The sequence below is a fragment of the Condylura cristata genome, unplaced genomic scaffold, assembly GCF_000260355.1.
Source record: "Condylura cristata isolate star-nosed mole 26May11 unplaced genomic scaffold, ConCri1.0 scaffold00021, whole genome shotgun sequence".
Lineage (NCBI taxonomy): Eukaryota > Metazoa > Chordata > Mammalia > Eulipotyphla > Talpidae > Condylura > Condylura cristata.
Genome location: NW_004567122.1, coordinates 17,315,775 through 17,335,602, shown reverse-complemented (window position 1 = coordinate 17,335,602; position 19,828 = coordinate 17,315,775). Strand labels below are relative to the sequence as shown.

General features: G+C 44.1%; 1 protein-coding gene across 1 annotated transcript in view; it reads right to left on the bottom strand.

The window, feature by feature from the left end:
- PRDM6 (PR domain containing 6) overlaps window positions 1–19,828 on the bottom strand; it is an 86,803-nt gene that overhangs the window by 12,730 nt on the left and 54,245 nt on the right. The window contains exons 3-5 of the mRNA XM_004686502.2: window positions 17,375–17,502; window positions 13,672–13,796; window positions 3,446–3,788 (exon numbers count right to left, since the gene is read on the bottom strand). Coding sequence (XP_004686559.2) covers window positions 3,446–3,788; window positions 13,672–13,796; window positions 17,375–17,502 — 596 coding nt within the window. The remainder of the gene's footprint in view (window positions 1–3,445; window positions 3,789–13,671; window positions 13,797–17,374; window positions 17,503–19,828) is intronic.

The following is a 19,828-nucleotide window of genomic DNA, read 5'->3' as shown; positions in this document are numbered from 1 at the left end:
TTTCCTTCACAGGGAAGCATACACTTTTCAGGGGTGCTTCCCATTAGGAAGCATACAACACAGACACAGAAAGTCTCTTTGATGAAGGCGCCAATCCCTTCACTTTTATGGCAAACAGTCAGTCTGTTGCGTGAAAAATCCTTTGGACCTAAGATTCAGGGGCTTGCTTCAAACTTGGACCTGTTTGAAACTCTAACCTGCTTACCTCTGACTGTCTTTTGTGGCTCCTTTCTTGCCTCTGGTTCTAGCAAGAAATTTCTTATCAAAATAAAAGTATGATTTTCAAATAGAAGGGAGATGGGTGTGACTGGTGTGTTCTAAACTTCTTCGCTATACACAGGTGAATGGGCACAAACTGTCAGACAAAAGCCAGTTGATGTATGTAGTCAATCACTAAAGAAAACATGAATATTCAGCAATTTTAAGTCTCCATATGGATAGTAAAAGTAGAGGTTCAAAATTTAGCAGCATCATGAACAAATGTGTCATTCCATTTTAGCTCTGTATATTTCTCCCATTTAGCAATTCACCCAGGTGGTTAGAGACTACCAAGAGTATCTTTTATTTCCAAGCTTGCTGGATCAAAGAAAATACTTCAGGCTCTGGAACAGCAAAGAGCCATTCCATAGGAATATGCTGAAAGCAAACTGTGTATTTAGAGTGCAATTAGGGGGCTAAAATGACAGGGATCCCCCCTCTATTGCCCCCATCATCAATAACCAATTCAGGTGAGACAGAGTAATTCAAGACGCTCCTACCACTGCTAAGAAACAACAATGTACTTTACTGCATTGCCTCGAAAGGGAGAAATTTTTGAAATTATAATTCTAAATTTTAATCTATTCAAAAGGGTGGTGACCACCTCTGAAATCTTCACCATCAAAGCACAAGATAGGGAGAAGCAGGATCCCACAGGATAAGGAGCCACACACTGCTCTGTCCGTCTGCCTAGATATTAAGTACTCAAACTTCTGCCTCACCTGAAAAGACCTGGCCACACCCCATCTGGACGTCGGACTCTAGCCTCTTGGTCCTCCTGCCCAGGAGGACCCTGCCTTGGGTCACCTGGATGCTTGTCTTGAAATTAGCTTAGAATCGACACTGACCTAACAATCTCTTGCGGATGAGTGTTTTGCAAATGCAGGTTTCTAACATGCCAGGTAATTTCCTGACAGCTGACACACAGGTATGACCAATGGTGACACTATTACAGCACAGCACAGGTATTATAGCACAGACTGACGGGGTCCCCAAGTGAAACTGGAGTCAGGCAAAACCAACTATTTGGGCATCTTTCTATTTACTATGAGATGATTCCATGGTTTTGTGTTACATTCCCCATGAAATCTGATCTTCCTCAGGGCTAAACTTCGAGTTCCAGAAAATGCCAACTCTTGTTTCATTTTACCTTGCACTGTGAGTTAGGGCAATGAACCTCATGAAGGTAATAGCTGTGTACATATGAATTCACTCAATTTAGAAAGTTCATCAAAAAATATTGACATATCTTTTATATTCAAAAAGCACTGGCCCTCCCTGGTGGAGCAACAGGTTAGGACACAGCACTGCAAGCTGGCCACAGCCGCTTCAGTGCAAGTTCGATCCCCACCCTGAAAGTGACCTACGTGGCGTGGCAGACCTCTCCTGACCTGCCCGCTGCTCCCCTCAGCAGTGTACTTCGTCAATCTGCCTGTACTGTTCCCCACTCTGTCTAGTGGCGAAGCCTCTCAACCGGCCTGTGCCCCAGTTCTGTATGCATAAATAATCTTAAAAAAAAAAAAGCACTAAAATGATCTGAAAACTTTGACTAGATATGCATATACACATATAAACACTGAGGTATACAGATAACTGCAAGCAAGGCAAGCTTTCAAAAAAAATCCTTTCTGAGTGAAGAAAACATTTCTCAAATGTGGTCTGTGGATACCTTCCCCAGGGGGCTTTCCTACTGAAAGTAAAAGTAAGGATAGAACTGCCTCAACAGCTCTAATGCAGAAACATGTCAGTTTTAATTAGTTCTAGCAATCGGGCCTCCCTGGCGGCGCAGGGGTTAAGTCCCAATGCTACCACCCTATTGCCGCTGCTCACCTCAGCTGTGTAGTTCAGTCCATCTGCCTGTTCTGCTTCCCACTCTGTCACTGGTGAATCCTCTCACCACCCACCTCCCCCCCACCATGCACCTCTGGCCTACATATACCCCAGATGTGTAGACATCAAAAAATCTTTTAAAAAATTAGTGTTAACAATGCTTGATGCTAAGCAAGTGTTCTGTAGACCGGGACACATAAAAATAGATAACATAGGAATGTGCCTGTGTATCCCAAAATGGACTATTATTACTGTTTAGAAAAGATTTGACTACTCTTCACCAACCTTCTATCCCCTTGCCTGCTGGGTCTTCAAACACAACTGTAACTGGTTGAGAGAGCTGCGAGGGTGTTTGGGGACAGGAGGCAAATGGCTTGAGGGTATTCAGTGTCCAAATTAAAAAAATAACTCAGGAGTCCCGATAACCTCGTCTGTCTTCCTTCTAAAAATTATTTTCTGCTTTTATATTCAAAGTGCACTTTCAGGGCTATTCTTAGATATTTGGGGTTTAATGAAATTTTCATAGGATGTGAAGGAGAGATAAAACACAATCCTTTCTTACTGAATTAATTTGATTTTTGTCTTTTGCGCGCCCAGCTATCAAGATTGTCGAATAAACCAGCTTTGATTCATAAATAATAGTTCCATTATATCTACTGTGCCACTCGTCAGAGTACCTGAAATTTTAATTCACTTGTTCAGCTAAATTTCATCCTCAGTTCATGGCCATAAAATTCTTTATTGACAAACTTTCAAACCAACTTTGACTCTGAGGTATCTAGTCAACATTTTTCTTCTGTGTGGATATTAGTTTATTGAATAAGTGGCATCTGTTTTCCTCCACATCACTAGCAGAGTAGGTATTTCCTTTTGACAGCTTTGCAGGATTTATGGGTTTGCATGCTCTGAAGAAAAATAGTACTAAGCAAAAAATTCCAATTCATTACCTCTTAGTACTTAATTAAGTTCATAGCCACAGCACACTGGAGGTGAACCCTGAAACGATGGTGACAGCAACTGAGCGGCCAACTATATTATCTTCAGAAGACAGAGAGGATTCTAATTACCCTGACCTCATTTTCCCATCCATGATATCCATAAATGCTCTTTCTATTTTGCTTCCCACCATAATGGGGTGGAACTGTTTGGGGAAATAAGAACAGACTCCTCTCTGCAGACACTGCTCATGCAGCATCTGCACAGTAAATCAAGCAGAGCCTAACACTCCTGCCTGCCCTTCTGGGGCACAGGGTGTGTCCTGAGGTGTGGTGGGCATCCGTGAGGGGAAGCTGGCTGGGCCGGTGGTGGGGTGCAGCCTGAAAGGGCGCCACCATGTGGGTCGTGGGCTAGGGTTTACCTGTCAGGGTTCTGCGTGCACACGTGCATTTGTAGGAGGATCCTCTGGGTGAAAGTCTTAAAGCACTGGCCACATTTCCAAAGGTGCCAGTCACTGAACTCGGAGTGCAGCTGGCTGGTCGACGTCGGGCTCGCGAGGACGCGCTGGTTCTTCACGTTGATTTGGTTAAATCCCGACTCCATGGGCCCAGACTTATCCAGGAGAGAGAAGTTCCTGGTGCACGGAGTCTGTGGGAAAACGACGGAGCGCTGCGGGGTGGTAGGGGAGAGCTTGTTGCTCTTGCTGAAGGGCTGCAAGGCGTCCTGTCTGCACATGGCTTCCATTACCGTTGAAGGGACGTTTACTAGGAGAACAGCAGTATTTTAGAAAATCAGTTTTATGAGCCCTTAAAATAAGCACAAAAACACATGCTTTTCAAAAGTTCCTATAAATCAGCGTTTTAAACATTTGTTTTCCTGGACTTGGAATTAACATGAGAGCGGACAAGTTGACATAAGGAGGAAAGCACAGTTATCTCAGATGATGACATCATTCAGTGCCTATTTATTAAGCAATTACTGTATGCGCGGGACACCATCTTTGATGCTCTGTGAGCTTTGGTTTCGTCATCTTTCAAGCCCTTTTATGAGGCTGAAACAAGATAATGAAAGTATTCATCCAGAGTCCATGATCAACACAGCCACCATTCTCACTGGTACACAAAGAGAAGACATGGCATGATGGACCTAAATGGAGTGGTAATGGGGGGTTTGGGGGGTACAGAAAGAACTAGAAGAAACATTCCTGCGGAGGGGGACCTACAAACTAGAGGTCTGGTCTTCTGTCTTTCACATTGTTGCTGTGTTAACACCACTTGTCTCTTGGATTTACTGGTCAACACAGAGGTTCAGAGGTGATCAGAACCTAATATGCTTATACTTCACTGCTGGTATTGTTTACGGAACTACTGTATCAGTAAAATGTGTTTATGGGTTGTCACAGAGGGTCAAGAGATGAAAGGTCACAGGATGGTTGAGAAGAAAATCAGAGAGTAAAAACTTGGAAAGGATGAGAGGCAAGAAGACTGGAGAAGGGAAGTCAAACAGGGCTGCCGGCCACTGGTTCAGGGCCCCAAAGAAGGAAACAGGGACTTGGGGCCACTCCTCCTTCCCCACCAGAGGCCACGGCTGAGCACAGACCCTCAAACCCCCTCAATTGTGAGTGGCAGAGGGGTGACAGCCAGGAGGTCCCAGGCTACCACTGACGAGACCCAGAGCCATCTGTAGAACCACAGGACCAGATGATGCCCTGAGCGTCTACCAGCACAACCTGCCCTGCCTCAAAAAGGGAAAATACAGGGACTCTCGGACATGGAAAGGGGCACTGGAATGTGTCGAGCTGGCAATTCTTTTTACCCTGACCCTCTATTAGATTCATGGAGATTTTTAAAATAAATTAAATCGGAAGCTCTTGGTAGGGCATCTGCATTTTTCAAGCTTCCCTGAATGCTTGTAAAGGTGTGCAATTAGGGCTGAGAAAGTGACCTTTGCATAAATAAAAAGCTGAAGTCTGACAAGATCCTATAACTTGCTGAGGGTCATACATTCAGTCAAGCTGGAAGGTTTAGTTTTCCAAATTCTTGGGCATTTTTTTTTTCCCTGACCACATGGTATCTGCTGATGAGCTGTGTTTCAAAACCAGAAAGGACATTTTAGAGCTAGCACAGAGTTGTGTGAGTGTCAATACATCACACAGGGCGCATATAACGGGCATGTAAGTCATACAGAAGCACTTGCACATACATGCAGATACATGTGCGCAGCTCAAAGCTCAACTTCTGGAGCAAAAATGCATAATCAGTATGCACTGGGAGTACACATTTTAGACTTTGAAAAAAAAAACCTTTGTATAGACTGTTACTTTTTAAGTAGACACTGAAAGAGAAGAAGGTATACTTTATCACGTTTTAGTACTTTTTAAATAAAAACAGCAGCTTTGTCAGATCAAGGCAGAGCTCATCTTGATCAGCTCTTTTAGAACTAGCCCTGAAGAGACAAAGCAGAGGCTAAGCCACGAGTTTTCAGCCAATGCTAAGCTCCTGTGGGCTGGGAAATGCCAGACAAACAGGTAGGAAGGCGGGGTGGGAAGTTTTGGGAATGAAGACTTATCTACAATGCATGAGAGGGGGAAAAAACAGGCAGAAGCTTGGTTCTTGGAAAGAAGAATATAATGCCTTTGGAGAAGGAAGGCTGATGCAACTAATACTCTCTAAGTCTAGCTTATAGGTTCTGATTTCTCACGCATACTCCTGGAAAGTAACCTAATAAATTAATTTCTGAAAAGCATTAAGGTTACATGACCTGTGTAATAACAAAAGAATCTGTGACCAAATGAGCTGTTGTAAGTTTAATGATTAATGTCAAAATGGTAATAATGAAAAATTCATACTAATTTGGGTTATGTGGGAACTGAGTTAATGATTATAGCCATAAAGCTATAAAAGTAGGGATGGCCGAAATATAATTATTCTCTACTTTATTATTCTCCGCTCTGGGACACCCCCTAACAAATGTCATAAGCGTTCGAGATGCAGGTAGTAACGCTTGTACTCTGAATTCTACTACCAGCATATAGAATTTTTTTAAACTGAACTGATGAATAAATTCAATCCTACTGAATGAAATGAGCATGTGCTTTAAAGAGAAGAAAAATTATAGGAAGGAGTGAATTTCATGGAAGCAACCACTTCATCTCCAGCTTGTCTGCAGAGCTCACGCACATTTACAGAACACTAGAGATTTATAAAGTGTACTGTTTAAAAGCGGGACTTAGAGGCACAAATTATTCTTCCTAAATATCAGCTTCATTCACCAAGGAAATCAAAGCTATTAACAAAAACAGGAAGGGACAGAAATGAATCAGAAGATGCTATCTCGTCCCCACTCCAGACAGTTCAGACAACTGCAAAAGGCCAGAGTTGACTAATTAAAACGACCGAGGAGGATGTGGTTTTCACATGGAGACACAATGAGCTAGTAAAATCTCTTCAGTCTGTAACATAAAGACTCAGGGGAAATCTTAAAGGATAGTCAAGGAAGAACAGACACTCATCAGACCCTAGGAAATTAGAACATTGGACAGAGACACATTCATGTCCTTCAAACATCCTCTTGTCTACTCACCAGGTCACGAGTTCTTACTGAGCATCTACTACATAACTCCTACTGTGAGTGACTAAGCTGACCAAGACAGCCACAGCCCCTGAACAAGATCTTGCCACTTCCCCTCTACAGTGGGACAAATAATAAACATTTTAAGGTGAATCTCTACTCAGTTTCCATTGAGTCTACAATTCCATCCATTGCAAGTTGTACTACTATCAGCCAAAATTAATTATAAGATATCCTTCAAATTCATAAAAATTCAAATGTGACAAACATGAATTTTAGAGTTGTCAACATGCAGTGGCTGTAAGTGGGGTGAGTGCTATGTGGAAGGAGAAGAAAGGCGGCCAGGAAAGCATGCAGCAGGGATAAACTTGGGGTACCAGAGATGGCCTGCCTGAGGCAGTGAGCTTGAATGTGAGCCCTGACGGGTACAGTCATTCGACAGGGGTGAAGGCAAGAAAAGGCAAAGCAGAAGGTCAAACATTGCAGGCTTTGCCACAAAGTCTGTGTGTTCCACTGAGATGGGATGGAACTCAGGAACTGAAAGCAGGAGACTACGGCCCCCGAGAGAAAGAACTGTGCTTGAATGGGCAAAACATGTGTCTGGAAAGATCCCTATAATCTGTCAACTGACTGCTATTTAGGAGAACTGAATGTCCTCTATGGATTTTTACCTAGGGAAATGAACTCGTGTAACAAGTAAATAAGCTCCTAAATAAGGGGAAATGTGACATGCAGGAGCTTCCTGCAATGGTTTGGGCCAAAGCGGAGGGTCAGGCTACCCAAGGAAAAGAAATGCATTTGTAAGAATAACACGCAGCGTTACTTGATAGTCGAATGGATAGATGGGTGATTGAGAGCAAAGGGTTGAAGTTTCTAAGAGCAGCTGGACAAATGGGAGTGACGATTCCTGACCTGGGGGAGAGGAAATTTATGGTTATTCATGGAATAGTTTACGTTCAACTATTGAATGTGAAGTGCCTGAGAGACACACAAGTGAGGATGAGTAGAAAGCTGGAGCGTGGGGAGCTGGGCTCAGCAGAGAAGCCTGAAGTAGCCTCCGAAGCCCCTGGCACATACTCTGAAGTGAACAGCTGTATTGTGAACCTGTACAGTGGCAGGGTTTGTTTGTTTGTTTGTTTGTTTTTAATAATAGTTTATTTTTACATCATTTTGTGTCTTTTTCCATCTCAGTTGTAATCCCCGTGGGCTTCCCATCACCAAATCACCCCTGTGCCATCACCATAGAGAATGGATTTTATTTCTAAGGACAGACTTAGATTTATAGGAAAACTGGTCAGTAGAGAGAGTTCCCATGTGCCCTCTACCTAACCCAGTGCTTGTTATTAACACTGTACATTCAGCATTGTCTGTACAGTTTGTGAGGTACTATCAATACACTGCTATTAACTAAAGTTGGTCATTTCTTCAGATTCCCCTAATTTTTACCTAATGTCCTTTTCTGTCCTAGGATCCCACCCCACATTTCACTTAGTTGTCATGTTTACTTAGTTTCCTTTCTGTTGTGACAGACCTGTCTGTTTTGGGGTGACCTTAACAGTTTGGGAGGTATTGGCCCTATATATTGTCCTCTCTTCTTCTATTGCAACTTATCTTGAGCTCTTTCCTCTTTGCTAGGCAGTATTTGGGGGAGGAAGTTTGTAGAGGTAAATAGCCTAACAGGAACATTTTAGACATCTTGGCAGTGGCAGGGGTTTTAACCAGGGAGTGCTCCCAGGAGGGAGACCTGTTGGGGAGTGAAGCAGCAGAGTGAGCTCTGGAGCTGGGCAGGTCCTTCAGAGTTGTTCTGTTTTCAGACACGGGACTGGGTCCTCAACACCCAGTGCTGTGTAGTCACTGGACAGGGCTGGCTATTATATGGGGAGGGTGCAGTGGCAAAGTGGTCCTCTAAAGCTGGAAGAAGTTTCCGCAGAGATGTCATCTGAGCCATCAGCCTGGACAAACTGGAGGAATGTGTGTCTCCGTGCTGCAGCAAGGCTGGGATCCCGGGAGCAGACAAGAGGTCAGATCTCTCAGGACAGCAGTTTCCCTGGGCCGGGGTCGTTTCTCTCCATGAACTGCCTCGAGTGGGAGCTGTCTTCTGCTGCAACCCTGTGTATATGCCGAGGCACACCTGCATGGTGACTTCTGCACTGCTTCTTACAGGATGCTATAGATTCCTTCAGTTCTTGACCCATTTGTAAGAGATTCTTGGCCCAGGTTTTCCGTATGTAGTAGACTGGGCTGTGTTGAGCGTATGCCGTCCCATGGCTGTGTCTCGTTTCTGAGTGCTTTCACAAGATCCCAAGATGCATACTCCAATGGCCTGTTAACTTCACTGTTGTATTTTTCTAGTCCTTATGCAGGGACAAGCTAGTAACTTCTGGATTTCTGTCAGGAGTCTGATCCGTGCTTCCCACTGTACAGAAGGGGGCTCCCAGCTGCATTAACACTCAGCCCCAGCCTCCCCTGCTCAAGCTCAGTGCTACAGACACTTTCCCCCGACAACCACTCTTTGTATTCTGTACTGTGCCTCCTTCTACAGGGTTCCTTGAGGATAGGGCCTGAGCGTCTACACGACCCGTCAGGGTTCCCACTGGGCTTAGAACACAGTTGTTCTGCTGAACTGAAACTAGCCATCATTTCCCCACTTTCTCCTCATTGGTGAGGTGGTAAGGTGAGGGGCACTTTGTAGAAGTGCCCCTTTTTATTTCTTGCTCCTTAAACTCAAAAGAAAGAGGCAGTGCTAGGGGAGGCAGCGACCCCTGCACTGCCATCAAGTTTCACATTCTGCTACCTCAGCTTTAATACGCCAAGACAGAAAAAGCAGCAGGAAGACTTGTTTAACATTTATTCCCAGGTTTTTTTTTAATTTCCTCTGAAATGAATATGAATACACTCTGGTCTTTACACTCTGCAGGAGCTAATCCCCCACTGGAAGCTTTGGGGAACCTCATTCCTCTGTGCGGATGTGATCTGTCCACACAGACCCTCCTTCAGGCTCTCTGGAGGGCCTCGGTGGACAGAAGGGCTCTCCCTCCACAGTTTTATTACACTTGTAGCTACGGTTTCCTAAAAGAAAATAACACAGGCATTGCTTCCAGAACCCAAATGCCGGTGCGAAATGCTGACTTCTTTGTGAGGCCAGGAGGTTTTCAGTGGCTTGTCCAGACGAGTGTACCCCACGGCTCCCCAGCAGCAGACAGTGCGGGGGGTGTCGGGGGGCAGATACCGAAGCCTGAACTCTCCACATGCACTCAGTCACTCTTTCTTTAATGTCGAAAGAACCATGGGAAGAAGTGATATTTTTAATATATGAAAGTGCTAAATGACTATTATTCACTACGTAAATCATGTTTTCTTGGACTATTTGGGTCCACATGTTCATTTCATTAACAACGAAAAGTATCGCTGAAATAATTCGTCTTTCCAAATAATGGCAATAAAATCCCCAATATATAGCCAGTGAGCATTTATTAATTGTGTGCACAGCACCAGAAGGAGGCTCTGTGAAGGCATTTCGTCAAATAAGTCTTTGATCTCATGAAGCTTCTTTTGAAGGTACCTAATTTATTTTGAGGCAAGCACAGTAGGATAAAACTGGTCCTAGAATTGCTCATCCAGGTGCAATGATTTAAATTACTCAGGGCTGTGGAAAGCTATCTATTAAATTATCTGTCTATGCCCTTTCACACACTTGTGCCTTTAAATCACACAGAGTATTTTCTTTGCACAGAATAAGCAACCTCATTATAAAGCATCATCCCTGGTCTCTCTGTGAATCATATAGAATGAGAATCCATCCGAGAGTTAGAATCACAGTCATCTATCTCCCTCACACTATCTGATGAAGCTTTCTACTGGCCTCGGGTGTGGCCAATCACCTGACAGATACACAACTTTGAGACAGGAACTGAAATAAAATTCCTATAACACCCTGAGGGAGCTAGGTGATTGTCACTGTTGAGCATTTCAATGGCTTCATTCTCTTTAGACTTCCCTCAACCCTTACTTAGAGGCCTAAACTCAACCCAAAAGATCTGTTTCATTAATCACGGAGACCCATAATACTTCAAGCTGCTGTGGTTTTGCAAATTTTCTCCTGAGGATTTCAGTTGCTAAGGGCCTTTCCAGTGGGATATATCACATACTCCAAGCAACAACCCTAAGAATGCTTCACACAATTTGGCCTCCAGGATAAAGGACTTTCAGAAAGCATATTGTTCTTTCTAGAAAGTACCTTTTTTGATGACATTATGGCTCTGAATCAGAAGATGAGATGGAATAGCCAAAGAGACCCATTAAGAGGTAGCTGTGAAGGGCACACGACATGCCTAAATCCTGTGACCCAATCTGTATATCCCTCTTACCATGCAGAGGAAGCAACGTTGAGGACACATTACTTCCACCCCACATCAAATGTCAGAAATGTGTTCTCGAGTCTCTCCATGGTTTCCATTTCCAACTTCTAACTCAGTAAATGGCCATTCCATCCTTTCAGGTCCTCAGACTGAAGCCTTGGAGTTTTCTCAACTCCTTTCTCTCTTACCCAGCAACCAATGTGTCAAGAAATGATGTTGGCTTCCACTTTCAAATCACATCCAGAATTCACCCACCTCTCACAACTGTCATTATTCGTACGTAGGTCCAAACCACTGTCATCTGTCCCCAAAATGCCTGCAAGAGCCTCTATCTGCTGGATGCCTAATCTCCACTCAGCAGCCAGAGTCATCCTATACAACCTCTCAGATCATATCATTCTTTTGTTCAAAACTCTGCAAAAACCACATCACTGTGCCCACACAGAATGAAACCTCCTCTGCTCTACCACATGTCTGTCTCCCTAGCCCCTATGCTCCTGAATATCTGGGGAGTTAATATCTCCCCAACTCAGTTCCTCCACAGCATCCACTGCACCTCAGGGTGCTCTTTCAGCACACCAGGAATATTCCAAATTGGGGCCTTTACACTTTTGGTCCTGCTGCCTGAAACATTCTTCTTCCAAGCACTCATGGCCTGTCCCTTCACCTGTTGGAAACTCAGCCAACTCCCGATACTCTTAGCCCTTTTCTGCTATCTCATCCCTGCACTGATCCTTCTCAGCACCTGCCAAACTATTCATTTACTCATTTATTTGGTAATAATCTATCTTCTTCCACTAGAATGTAAGCTCCAGTAGGCTTTCTCATCTGTTTTCTTTACGGCTGTATTTGGAGCACAAAGCAATGGCAGCAGCCACAGTGTCTGGTAAGTATCTTAGGAATAGCTGCATGAATATCTGGGTTTTGTACTGTGTACCTCAGAATGAGAGGCTCTGATATGTTCTCCATCTTTAGAATCTGTAGTAAACTGCATTCAAGAAGGAAACAGAGGTCTTACAGGATTTATAGACCTCCATACTCTTAAAGGTTATGTCAAGGTTCTAAAGCACACACAGGCTCATGGCAGCAGAGAGAGCTAGATACTTCTCAGTACACGCATCTTGATCTGTTTTCAGATGAGGCAGGACCTGCAACCACTCTGGAAGGGGGAACAGACTGGCCACCATGTCCATCTGCTTCTGACAACCTACCCACGTTCATGTCCAACATGACATGTCCTCCCATGAAAACCAACCCTTCCCCCAGAGAAATGTTACTGCAGAAAAGGAACTTTTCTGCAATAGAAATCTGGGAAGCAAGAAGGATGTATTGTAGGTCTAAGGATTCATTTTTTGACTTGAGACTGGTTTGGGGCTAGGGAAAGTAGAAAAGGAAAGTTGATAGTAATATGCTTTTTGAAGATTGTTTTTTTAATAAAACCATAAAGATAGTATGGAGAGAAATAGCCAATCACCAGATTTTGATCAGGGGTAGTATCAATATTTATACCGAAGTTCATAGGTATGTGTAGATGTATAGAACAGGAGAGACAAAAGGGGGAGAGGAGAAAAGAGACAAGGAAAAAAATAAAATACTACTTTTTTTCTAAATAAAGTTTCTTAAACAGACCTGTTTTGTTTCTCTTTCTGCTGCATAATAGCAAAACCATCAGACTAGTCAACTGAATGACAGAAAAAAAACAGTAGCCCAGAAACCTGTGTTTCCACTGAAGCTCATGAGAATGACCCAATTTCATTATAAATACTGGAAATCACCTTGTAGTATATCTTTCCAAAAACTTGATGAATCAGTCAAATGCAAGTAAAAATCACTGCAAAACTGCATATGCCTAGTAGTTAATTTTTTAAAGATAGGGCTTGCGATGCTAGTGAATATAGAAGAAAATGACAAGATTCATTTTGGACTAAGAAACTCAGACACAAATTCCTCCATCATGTCTACAGATGTTGCTACCATTTTTCATTCCAAGAACTACTGAGGGAAGCCTTCCCGATTAAAGGCCTCTGCTTCTTCTTACTTCATTTTTGCATTCAATATGACTCCAGCAAAACTGTGTACCCCTTCAGAGCAAAGTCCCAACTGCTCTGACCCCACAAGGTGGTAAACACAGAGTCAGACCCCATAATAGATGCTCAGTAAAACCCAGCCTCCTGACGTGGCTGCCAGAGATAATTTCAAACCATGACAAAGGTTCTGAAGTTGTAAACAGGCAAAGAAGGGTTGTCCTGTACAAGGCAAGCAGTCCCACAGAAAAGCAACAGACATAGAAGAGAAGAAAATGCCGGGACAGACTTGAGCACATGTTACGTCCATCAGCAGCAGGGTGCATGGCCAGTCAGGAATTTCCAACAAGCTTAAAAATAGTTAGCTGTGGGCTCTCCCTGGTGGGCCCACAGCCGGTTAAAGCACAGCACTAAAAAGCTAAAGCCACTTCAGCATAAGTTTGATCCCCGCCTGCCCCGGAGGTGACCCACACGGCACGGCAGACCTCTCCTGACCCACCCGCTGCTCCCCTCAGCAGTGTACTTCATCGATCTGCCTGTTCTGCTCCCCGCTCTGTCTCTGGTGAGTCCTCTCACCACCCCTGTGCCTATGGTCTGTACCCCAGTTCTGTGTGCATAAATACATAAATCTTTAAAAAAAATAGTTAGCTATAAAATAGGTATTTTGTGAAGTCAGAGCTAAAAGAAATTCTTACAGTTTTCATCCTGGGCAATGCATTGTAAGGGGATCCCAAAGAAAGACGTATAGCTGTCATTGTACCACACCAGAAGCTCGCTGCCCCTGGGAATATCTAGACAGGCTCGGTAGAATATATTCGACCTATTCAAAACAAAAGAAAACCCGGCTTAGTCATCGGTAGGACTCATGTGCCCCCATCCACATTTTTTATTACCCTCCCCACCCCAAAAGTTCTGCCCAGCTCCACTTGAACATATCCTGTTTGTAATAAAATCTGCACCCACCTTATGGTTCCCGACCACCAATGAGGAGCCTGTAACCCAATATGATAAACAGTGTACACTTTATTTCCAGTTTCCCTTCACAGAACATCTTGGCTGAAGACAGATATTTGGCCCAGGAGGCAACAGGAAGGAAGAGTTGATTTAAAAAAAAAAAAAGGAAAAAGGAAGGAAGAAAGAAAATTCCATCTTCCACTAATGAGAAAATTCTCTCTCTTGGCAAATTGCAGACACGGTTGCCTCAGCCTCAAATATAAATTAATGCTATTGATTTCGTATTTGAAGGGAAAGCATTACGTGCATTCTGGAAACTTGGCAGTGGGTGTTCCCAAATTTGTAATAAAACTAAGCAGTTTTGTGCTATAAGCACCAAGAGAAATAAAAATCTTCCTCATCACCTTTCCTCTCAAGTTTGATACAAGCAAAGAGAAAATTCCTCTTCTGTGAGATGGATAGAAATTCAATAAACACAAGAGGAGCACTTTACCCTGGCTGAAAGATTACACTCTGAAATGATAGAGCGAAGGTAGCAAGAAATAAACATTTTTTATAACAGCTTTGGCACTGTAAAGAAACATCTACAGATTAAAAAAAAATGAGGAAACCGCCACCGACCTGTTTCCTCAATGAAGAATTGCGACAAGTATTAGCCTCAAGTTCAAGATAAAAGTGTTTAGGGTTGGTGGGCCTTAAATGTTGCCTTTCTGTGAGGAATTGGCTGTAGCAGGCAATTTGTTCCTTGTATAACACTGCAGACACAAGGCGAATCCTTCACCACATTTTTCACGGTGGTGAGATATGCACTTGTCAACATATTTTGTCACCACAAAGTGGCTCTTGGCAATAGGATCATAAAGATCAATAAAAAAGTGCAGATTCTCAATATTTTACTTGCAGCTGCAAAAATTTCATTTATCTTGTTATTTTCCTTCACTTGCTGCTGCCATTCTGTCTCACGAGGGCACTGCTAGCTAAGCAGAATGTTTTTCCCAACATTCTATGAATATCTGACAAAAACTCCAGCCAGTTGTCCAGACCTCACCACCCTGCCTCCCTCTGCATCTCTGAGAACGGTGCATTTTATTAATTCTTTCCACTGCTACATAAAAAAATCAAAATTGGAGCCGAGCTATAAATCACTGGCATCTCCTAAGTTGAGAAAAATTGAGTCTACTTTGTACTTCACCCTTGTAACATTTCATCTCTCGGTTTGGCTTCCCTTCATATAAACACAGCGCCCAGCAAATGAATGTGCTAAACCCAAGTGACACGCTTTGCCGCTGAAAGAGCAGAACTGTTTTCAGCAATGGGTGGTCTTCGGCAGCCCGGAGCAGGCCGAAAGGGGGAGAAAAATGTGTAAGCGTACGAGCGGGCAACCCTTCCAACACTCGCAGAAATCTCTGCATGTTGAAGCACATCAAAGGGATTTTTCCCTTTTCAGATAATATTTCCCTTGCTGACATGTATTGAGTATTGTGGTTGGATGACTCATAAAGATAGCTTCATGGCGTCCCCACGCCGTGGAAGCAGAGCGCATGCCAACAAACATTATTGTCAGCCTCAAAATAAAAACAAAACGTTCAGCTGAGGGTCAATCAATCAAGAGCGCTTTGAAGAAAATTCCATTTAGATATTACAAATCATAACAGAATGAATCTAAACCAGCTGACTTTTTGTGAAGAGGACATTCATGTACAATAAAAATTAGACTGGCTCTTCGGGGTCCAACTTTTCTATTTTCTTACTCTTGGACGTGGTCACTGGTGATGGATGCCAGTTTTTTGAAATTGTGTTTTTGTAGTGCGCTTTATAAAGATCTGAAGTAATCGAAAACAGATCGCGGAGAGAACTGGAGGTTTAAGAGCCCTCATGAAAGGGGAGCTATAAAACCCACTTAATATTGACAGATAGGTAGTGATTTGCTCCTACCCACCTCCCTCCCAGGGGCGCCTCCTTTATGCCCAAATGCAGAATTCGCCTCTGGAGTTCCCTGGGGACCCTGGACAGAACCTGCCGGGCTATGTCTTGCTGAATGGGCTGGCACTATCTTGACTAATTTTCTAGCTCAGCGTTTCATAACAACTTCATGGCAGACCTGCAGCCACCAGAGAGGTGAGCGAAGCTGGTCCGTGGCCGAGTCACCCAGCGCTGCTGTGCACCATTTCACTCAAACCATTGCTTAATGAAATGTAGCTGCAGAGGAAACCAAGGCAGTGACTCACCAGTGGTCCCAGTGTGCGCCTTTGAATTGCAGACCTTTGGAGAGTGAGCCAGATTTGTGCAGCCCTTAACCTCTTAGAGGAATAAAGCTTCAGTTGTGTGTGTGTGTGTGTGTGTGTGTGTGTGTGTGTGTGCTTTAAGGCTTCATTTTTAAAAACCAAAAAAAGAGAGAGAGAAAGAGAGAAAATAAATAGCCGCAGGCAGGACTCCAAGGGGCTGAGCCCAGGGCTTTGATGTGTCTGGGGAGCCTAATAAAGCTAAACAGTTGCTTCTGATTCGAAAGGGAACATAGCTGTTTATAACTGAGGTCATATATTTATATGGCACATGTTTTCGAGGGATTCTGAGAAAAGAAGGCTTTGTGGTGGGGCTTTTTTCCCTGTGTGATTTGCTCTTGCCCTCTCGTCTCAGCTCCAGCCTTTTTCGGCCCAAAATGGAAGAGGCTCAGCCAACAGGTGCATGGCAGAAATGGCTGAGCCTCTGAGGGTTTGAGAGTCACCTCGCTTCTCAGCTCTCCGGGGACTGCCCGAGGGAACTTCAGGTCATGAGGCTGGCTTCCTTACCCTTTGGGTGTTACCCAAATATGTCGAGAAACTGGGGCTCCTCTATGCTCTGGAAGCACCTCATCATCTGAAACATTCTCGTTTGACCAAAAGCCAGAGCCAAGTGTCTGGCACCTTTCGAAAGATCAGGAGAGGTAACTCTGGCTCCCTCACTGCCATGGAGCTTGGGGGAGGTTGCCAGTTCTAGTTTCCGGTGCCTGTGTGCAAATGGAGCTCTTCCCCGGGGAGCTAGCAGGAGGTGACTGCAGGTTAGGGAGCCAGAGCTGATTCTCTGAATTCCTATTGATGTGTATGCACTGGGCCGCTGAGGGGAGTGCCCCCCCACCCACACACACACCCCAGCCCCTGGGCTGGCTGGGCTTTTTCAGGTCGTTTTGGAAATTCAGGCAATGAGGTGGGAGTTACTTTAGCAAGTGTGCTGAGTGAAAGAGGCCGTCTATGAGCACTGGATTCCTGAATTCTCATAAAACCACTATTGCAAGAAGTAAGGTTTTTGAAACCTAGCAAAAACAGAAAAGAAAAGAAAAGAAAAGAAATTCTGCCAGTCCTTGCAAAGTTGTGCAGGATTTTTTTCAAACCTAGCGGCAAGCCTGGATTTGCATACACAAGCTAAAGGGCTTCAGCTCTGTAAGTGGTAAATCAAGATATACTTTACCTGTACTGAACTACTGTTAGATTCTGTTCTCCGCAGTGCCTTGCACACCGGATATACCTCATCCAGCTCGACTTACTAGGTTCCCCACCATCAATAAAGTGCTGTAAGGTCCCATCTTGGTCATATATCTAGAGAAGAGGTCAGAAGGTCAAGTAGTTAGAACGAATCATCAGTAATCATTTTCCCGGCTTCCCTCAGTGTCTTTATGTGTCTGCTGCAAAAATTGATGGCCTTAGGTTTGCTGGCGCTTACTGATGCTTGTGGAAACTCAACTGGAATAACAGGAAAATATGGTTTGGTGATGCAAGTCGATCACGTTTTTCTTATCAAGCCAATCTTCTCTGGATTAAACATACTTGCGGTATCTCAAGGATGTGAGTGACCATGTTTCCCAAAGAATATTTAACCGATTTTGACAGGCTACTCTTAAGTAATGAGCTGCTGGATAAACAAAAGCAAGCTGAAGGGAGAGGCCACATGGATGCAGTTGGAACGTCCACAGAAGAGGCCCCTAGTTTCAGACACTGAACTACTCAAAGGCATTAGGGGAGGCAGGAACTGGCTCTTCCACAGACTGGGTGCCACTTAGCAGGGGGCAGCTGGAGTGCGAGCCTGGCACAGAATCTAATTCAGATGGATAAATGATCTCTCACCTCTCAGAGGGCATAGGACGTCAGCTGTCAAGGCCTGAAACTATTAGGAGAGGAGGGTCACAGAAGACAGGCCCTCGAAAAAGGGGAGAACATCAAGGACTGGTTCCTCAGAATTTTAAGTGCCCTAACTTAGGGTGGTCTCACAAAGATGGCCTCAGGTCTCTGCAAGGAGATTCTCTTTCAAGGTAGCATTCCAGGACATGAAATGATCAAAATAGACAATAAGAAAAAGTCTTATGCAAAATAACTAGCTGGCCTGATAACACACAGAGGCCAACAGATCCTGCTTCCAGAAACTCCAGCAGCCTCTGTGTGTTGGGGGGCAGAGTGTGGGGAAGGGGGAGGCGGGGGGGGGGCACTGGTATCTAGAAGATCAGTCGGTCAGGGGGTCACTTAGACTGTGTAATTACTTAAGGTCATCCCCAGGCCTTGGGGCATCTTGAAAGCTGGTGGAGGCAGGGAAGCAGCTCTCAGAATGGCCACTGTAAGACTGGATCTTTTCAAATGAAATCGGCTGTGGGACCCTGGTGGGTTGTGGAGGGATTCTTTAAGAAACCCTGAGAAATCACACCTAGTTGACTGGCCCTCCCAAAGAGACCTGGAGAGTATGTCATACAGAGCACCCCACTGGTTACACTGGGGCCCTAAAAGTATATGATCATTTATATTAATTCAGCTCAGATTTCTATTAAGAGGGCCAAAGGGAGCAGGAATGACAGTTTCTTTTTAGTATCACCAGCCATTAAAAACCACATGGACTTCTGGTGTATGGGTTTTTTTGGTTTTTTTTTTTTGTATATTTTGAAAGCTCATGGCTCTCCACCTTCCCCCAATCCTCTAACCCCGTCGAATAAAAAACATATCAATCTACCAAAGACAACTGTTCAAGAGACTGTGACTGGCTGACAGGTCAGAGTGATTATGGCTGGTAATCAATGGAGCCTGAGAAGAACGAAGGGCTTCCTGGATTATATTGTATTTACCAGTAATGGCTTCTTTAAACTCCTGGCTTGGGATGATGGCAGAGAATGGAGACATCGCGTGTGGTGGAGAAACCTGCTACTTGGGTAGTCAAGTGACAGACCCCGACTCAGCTTATATTACCCTGTATTATTCTGTTGATATGGTTTTGTTTTTGGAAACCGGTTCAAAGATTCTAAGGCTTGCCCCTGAGTCCACTGTTGACAGCCTTCCTGACACTGAATGAAGTCATCAGTTCCTAAAGTGTCACTAATACCTATAAGGGGGTAAAAAAGGTCAATGACCAGCTCCCTACCCTGTCCTTCTCCCTCACACTTGAAAATGAGGATAAAAAGTGTGTCCTACACTCTGGTTATCAAGCAATAACTTAACAAAGTATATGGCAACCAGAGGGATGTGTAATGTTTGCCTGCATTTTGCCTGCCTTGCTGAAACCACTACTGGCCTTAGGAAAAGTAGACACTTTCCCCAAATATCACACAAACATCACATGAGGTCAGGCTTCCATGAGTCTAGTAACGACCAATAGCATACACAATTCCATCTGAGACCATGAGAACATTCTAAGACTCTATTAGCTCCCATAATGGAGTTCAGAGTGGAGGAAACCCTCTCCACATCGATACTATTCTCTTCCTCGGTCCTCACTTAACCCTCTTACTTATTGTTCCTGGCATGCGCCACTCCCTCTCCTGTGACCATCCTAGCCCACATAGCCTGCTTTCTCCCCTGAAGTACTCAGCAGTCTCGTAACTGTTCTCCCCACAACTTCCTTCAACCTAGCCTCTTCACAGTAGCCGGTGACTCTGAACCACAAATC